At 39.6% G+C, this 6,653-nt stretch overlaps 1 protein-coding gene across 1 annotated transcript; it reads right to left on the bottom strand.

Moving 5' to 3' along the window:
* Positions 1-2,362: 2,362 nt before the first annotated feature.
* On the bottom strand, positions 2,363-5,497 carry LOC134216846 (carnitine O-palmitoyltransferase 2, mitochondrial). The gene is made up of 3 exons (XM_062695637.1): positions 5,182-5,497; positions 4,368-5,131; positions 2,363-3,729 (listed from the first exon to the last, which is right to left on the bottom strand). Exons 2-3 carry the CDS (start codon positions 5,122-5,124, stop codon positions 2,519-2,521), a joined length of 1,968 nt encoding a protein of 655 aa, XP_062551621.1. The 5' UTR covers positions 5,125-5,131; positions 5,182-5,497; the 3' UTR covers positions 2,363-2,518.
* Positions 5,498-6,653: the final 1,156 nt, after the last annotated feature.

The following is a 6,653-nucleotide window of genomic DNA, read 5'->3' as shown; positions in this document are numbered from 1 at the left end:
AGGGAAAAGTCTGCGAACTGTATTAGCTTTGATGGGATAAACACGGAAGATAGTAGAGAAATTTGTGAAAACTTCAATACCTACTTCATTGATAGCGTTCATGATATTCATAACAGTATTGAAGATGTTGTTGATAATTTCAGCAATAATGATGTGCAATTACCTGTAAATTGGAGTGGATTTCGTCAAATAACGTTAGAAACGCTAATGCGTGCAATTGATAAAATAAGTAGCTCGTCGGGTATTGATAATGTGAATCTACAAGTACTGAAAGACTCATTAGAAGTAACTGGTGGACTTTTACTAGAAATTGTTAACGAATCTCTTCTCACTGGAGAGTTTCCGAGTGTTTGGAAGCAATCAATTGTTATACCAATTCCAAAAGTAATGAGGACAACGAAAGCTGAAGAATACAGGCCAATTAATATGCTACCGATATATGAGAAGGTGTTGGAAATAATTGTAAAAGATCAACTGTTGGAATATCTAAATGATAGAAACATTTTGATTGAGGAGCAGTCCGGGTTCAGACAAATTCATTCCTGCGAATCAGCCCTAAACTTACTCTTGTATAAGTGGAAAAGAATGATTGAAGAAAAAAAGACAATTATTGTATTGTTTTTGGATCTTAAACGAGCATTCGAAACAATTTCTCGTCCTGTAATGGTAAATACTCTGCGTAAATACGGTATTGGAGGAAAAGTCCTTAGTTGGTTTGAGACATATTTGTCGAATCGGACGCAAATTTGTAAATACAATGATGCAACTTCAGTCCCCAAATTAGTACCTTTAGGAGTACCTCAGGGCAGTGTTTTAGGGCCATTGCTTTTCATTCTGTACATCAATGATATGAAGCAATGTATTAAGTATTGCGATGTTAATCTCTTTGCTGATGATACGGTATTATTTATTGGTGAAAAAGATCCTTTGTTAGCAGTTGAAAAAATGAAAGATGATATTGTAACACTGACTAAATGGTTGAAATTAAAAAAGTTGAAACTGAATATACAAAAACAAAATCAATGGTTGTAACCAACAAAAACAAATAAACTATGACGAATTAAAGCTTTATATTGACGGAACAGAAATCGATAGAGTAACGGTATTTAAATATTTAGGTGTGCATATTGATCAGAGATTAAATTTTAAAGAGCATATAGATAATATTGTTAAAAAAGTAGCAAGAAAGTATGGTATGTTAGCTCGTCTGAGAAGTCAGTTAACTTTTTGGAGTAAAATCTTTTTGTATAAGTCTCTAGTTGCACCGCATATGGATTACTGTTCGTCGGTTTTGTTTCTGGCTGGCGACACGCATCTCAAAAGGCTACAAAAACTGCAGAATAAGTTTATGAGATTCATTTTGAATTGTAATAGGTATACTCCAATCAATATTATGTTGGATGCACTACAATGGCAAACAGTCAAACAACGAATTACGTTTAATGTGCTGGTGCTAATTTTTAAACTAAAGAACAACCTCATGCCAGAATATTTAACAAACATTATTGTTAGAGGACGAAATTTACATCAGCATAGAACGAGGCAAATTGACGATTTACGTGTTGTGCCATTTACAATGACGACAAATCAAAAGTCAATGTATTATAGAGGAATACGAATTTTTAATGAATTACCTTTAGATATAAAAAATGCAAGAACTGTTATTGAATTTAAAAGAAAGTGGTCTGAATTTGTAAAAACTATGTTTATGTTAAGGTGAAAACTGTATGAATTAATTCTAATTATCTGAAGATAAATAAATGAACTATTATTATATCCCAAAAAAAAAAAAAACAATAACCACACACTAGCATTCCCTCCCTTTCCCAACTGACTGTAAGGACTTGACCGGCGCCGTTATTGATAAACATTTATGAGCTGCTGAAACGTGCACAGATGGTAAATCCCAACCACGATTCACTTGGAACGTTCACGTTGGAACAGTTCCGTTCTGATCTATCACAAGTCAACAAAATGTGTAATCAATTAATTAAATAAAGCCACAAAAAATGTAGGAGGGTGGTGACAAAGGAAGCACATAGTTGGGCTTATTCTACGAGTGGAGTGACGTGAGATTGCTCGAATTACGTAAGAAGAGTCGTATAGCTCCATTTGAATAACATGGTCACCTCACGTGAGAATTGATAAAATCGACTCACCTCTCGTCACTCGACTCGTAGAATAAGCCCAAGTATTTGCTCCAGCCTTATTAATGCACGAGAAAGGCATCATTACAGCGATGTAGGTAAATCAGGATGTATTTGAGTTCCATTTGGTAATTGAAGATATAATCTAACTTTATCGGTTACTGAACACTTCCTCATTGATTCATCCGTCATCATCTCGAAATAAAAAGCAAAAGTTATATATGCAAATTTATTTCAAAACATTCTAAATATATCACATCGGTCTATTTTAAATATGAACCTTGACCATAATAAAGGGGATATCTTAATTTTTGCAACCAAACTATTATATAAACATACAAAAAAAACTTGAATTCATGTAACTCAACTATCTACTTCGCAGAAGGACGTGAATTATTCAAAACATTGGAAATGTCTTCATAGGCACTTTTCAAGCAGTCTACAAATTCCCGCCCGTTCCGGTTCGGTTTATAGTTGGTCACAACGCTGCCCAGGAACCCTTCCTGAATATTGTAACCGATGCCATATCCATCCCGAACCACGGGACCGAAACCGCCGGCCAAGAGGGCCGGTGACGAGAGCGTACTGGTGGACAGAATGTTATGATTGATGGCCGCGTAAGCGGGGTCCTCGAAGATGCACGGTAGCGGTATTTCGTTCGACTGGGCAGTGTGGCGCAATCCAAACAGATGTCGGTCAAATCCTTGCCCCATGGCCGCATCTTTGGTCAATTGTCCGTGAATGGTTGAACACTTGTCCATCATGGACCTCAGTTCGGCAGGCGAAGAAGGATTCTGCTTCCGCTCGATGGCTTCGCAAAATTCTTTGGTGGCCGTCGTGCATGGGCGCATAGTTTCCGTTCGACCGTGACGGAACGCGGCAGTGCTGCAAGATTCGTAGGTTGCTACGAATTTAGAGTGCTGCTTGTAGAATGCCAATTGGAATCCCAGTTGCATGACTGAATCGGGACTAATTTTTTGCTTTTTGCAGATACTTTTGTTGATACCTTCATATTTCATGTAGTTCATATCGAGTGCGTCGATTATGGCGTTGTGATGATTCTGGGCAGCAATTATTCCATCCCGGATTTTGTCATCAAGCTTGAATTCAATCAACCTTACCACATCTTCACTACGGTTAGCATCGTTCGGTTGCAAGTTCGGCTCTACAAAAGGATTTTTGATTGTTTCCTTATAGATTTCTTGGAAATAACGCAGCACGGCCACTCCGTCTCCCCAGGAGTGTTCGAAATTGACTCCGGCTGTACCATCTTTTGATACTATCAGAGAAAAAGATTTGTCGAACCATCGATTGGTACCATCACCGAACAAAAAATCTCTTATCATTGGCAAAGGATTTTCCGTATCGATGGTGCCATTATCAAGACAAAGGCAAAATAGAGCGGAATCGACTGTGCGTAGGGCTTTCTCGTTACCGATTTCACTCAGATGGTAGCGAACTTTGGCCCAAACATCTCGGTTTTCGGTGGTGAGTATTCCTAATGGATTATCGGACGGTGGGCGGTTATCGTTGAGTACGTATTTAAATCGCGCAAGCAACGTTTCGGGTTTTTCAATGTTTCCTGTAAGTGCATTCATGGAAATGATTAGTTTAATCCTAATAGCTTAATTTTCTAGTGAGATTCATGTTTCTCTTTTCCTATCAAGAATACTATCAGAAATCAAAAAGAGGAGGGATTGACAAAATTAACATAAGAAATTCTACTCCCGGCTACCATACCTAAGGAGAGAAAGCAACTGTTGATGTTTTATTGCTTAAGGGTCGTACACTTAGTACGTAAGCGAAACTGTTAGAAGGGAAGGGGGGGGGGCGTCTGCCATTTTCTTACGTTTCGTATACATAAAAAATGAAATGTATGAAAATAATTTTACATAGGGGGAGGGGGTTCGAAAAACCCAGAAAAAAATAATGTTCTGTCCCTTAGCTAACGAGAGACCGTAGCTTTAGCGACACCCTTAAAAGTACCATGGAAAGATAATGTGGAAGGTATTTTTTGTTTGGAGCGAAATATATCTGTAGCCTACCCCTACCTGTCTGTGGTGATGGTTTGCGTATATGAGTGCTATCAGATTGGGCAAAATTTGTTAAATCGACGTTTGAATCTTTGTTTACAAAATTGCATACGTTATTTTGAATAAGTAACCCGAGAATTGTTGATCACGATAGAGAATAAATAATAATTATTGTCCATCAACTCACCCGCTTCATCCAACACATCTACTGAGTACATGTGTCCATTCCGCAACACCAACAGATGTCGTGATTTTTCGTTCCTGTAAATCCTATCTTTCCCCGTTTCGGGAATTCTCGTTGCTCCAAACAGTCCCTGGTACTGGCTCATATCCAATGGGAAGGCCTTAAAAGCGTAGGCCACATAGGTGGACACAAAAGACGGTGTCAATGCGGTAACCTGTCTAAAGGTATTCGTGTCGCTCTTGGCCGGGTTCAGGTGAAATATTTCCGGTTCGAGCAGGTGAGCCCGAAGGGACTTCATAAAACGGAGCGAGCTGACTACCAGGTTGGTCGTTCGAATCAGCTGATCGTTATATTCTGGACGTACGTCATGGTTCATCATCAGCAAGGGGTTGTAATTGATCGGCAGTGGCACACGATCCCTTAGATACATATCAAACCATGGTTCGGAGATGTAGCTGGTATGCTTATTTTGGGAATCTTTTTTCTTAAGCAGATCCTGCAGTTTAGGTCCGGTTGAGGAAATGAAACGGTCAACATTATCTTTCGTTTTCCGAAAAGCCTCATCGATAAGCAGTGGTTTTTGAGCTGCTAGATAACGTTCGCATGTCTTCTCCAATGCTGGTATCGGCAATCTTGGCAGCGAAGGCTGGAAGTGCAGCATTGGGATTCGAGTCCTTTGCAGATACTGGTAGTCATCCCCTGCAGCTGAAGCTTTGCCACGTTGAAAGGCAAGCGACGGAAAGCGTGAAACTCGTAACATGCTAGACCTAAAAGCTTAAATGACATTTAATTGAACACAATCACTGAAAAACTTTACCTTCTTTGTGCTCGCAATGCAAATGGAATGGAATGACTCGACCGATGTGCGCTGGCAGGTCAGTGAAATACAGATCAAAGTCCAAATCTGATATGTAACTTGTTTTATCCAAAAACTGCTAAACAGTCGGTATGACTGTCCTTGATAGATTACTTTTCAAATTGATAACAAAATAAATACTGATTTCAGAAAGATAACACTTCAAAATAAGGATGAATAATGAGGAAAATCATTGAGCACCTTGAGCTCCAGCAACAAAATTAATCAACGGGAAATTACAAAAAAAATAATGTCAAACATAACGGTACGATGGGTACGATCAGTAACGAAATCTTATATACGAATGAGGAAACCAAAACAGAATAGACGGTAAATAAGGTGGGTGTGACGTGTACACGCAGAAACAAACATACCAAGAATTAAACAAGCTATATCCCAGATTGAAACTAGCGTAGCTTTTCAAAAAATCCTATTAAGTACAGTACAGTAGTCGTTCGATAACTGCAAAATGTTTACTTTTCAGTTAACGAATGCCGTTCGATAACTGCAACGCATTCTAGACGTCAAACGGTTGTCAATCGACGTCAGATGCAATAAAAGTGCATCCGAATGTGCAGCGCAATGCAGCTATGCCATTCCGAGTTTGGTACATCAGTTTGAAATTTACCTCGTCAAACCATGCCAATCCGCAAAATTTCTTTTCCTTCATCGAATTGCAGTTAAAAAGCATTGCAGTTAAATGACTTGCAGTTATCGAACGTCTACTGTATTCATTCATTTATTTAGTCTACATCTAAACAGATTAGGTAAACACTGAATCAACAATTTGACGCCACAATACACCAGGAGGGTGAAACGCCTGTCATCCGCGGTACAATCGCACTCTACCCAACATCGTTTCTGGTACTTCTGTTTTTGGTACCCAGTTTCTGGGTAGTATACCCTAATTCAGCGCTCATTTTGGGTGATTGGTTCGTACGCAGTTAGTGCTAATTATCGGCAATTGATTTCTCCTAGCGAAAACTTGCAATTAGTTGATGTACATCGAGCCTTTTGTGTTTGTATGGCTTTATGTCGAAAAATAGCTCATCGATACTTCCGAAGTTTTATTATCATGAATTAAACGAAACTAAAACAAAAACATTTTGCGCCATATTGAATGAATGGGGGGTAGGCGTATTAGTCTCCTCTTCAGTCCCCTCCAATACACGGTTCGAGGCCGCATCTCTTCATCCTCCAATACGCCCCACGCTCGCCAAGTCGTTTTGCACCTTGTCAGCCCATCTCGTTCGCTGCGCTCCACGCCGTCTCGTACATCTCGTACCACCATCTTTGCAGGGTTGCTGTCCGGCATTCTTGCAACATGTCCTGCCGATCGTACCCTTCCGGCTTTAGCTACCTTCTGAATACCGGGTTCGCCGAGCTCGTGGTTCATTCTTCGCCACCACACACCGTTTTCTTGCACACCGCCA

This window comes from Armigeres subalbatus, chromosome 2 (genome assembly GCF_024139115.2).
Source record: "Armigeres subalbatus isolate Guangzhou_Male chromosome 2, GZ_Asu_2, whole genome shotgun sequence".
Taxonomy (NCBI): Eukaryota; Metazoa; Arthropoda; class Insecta; order Diptera; family Culicidae; genus Armigeres; species Armigeres subalbatus.
This window is presented reverse-complemented; position numbering and strand designations above follow the sequence as displayed.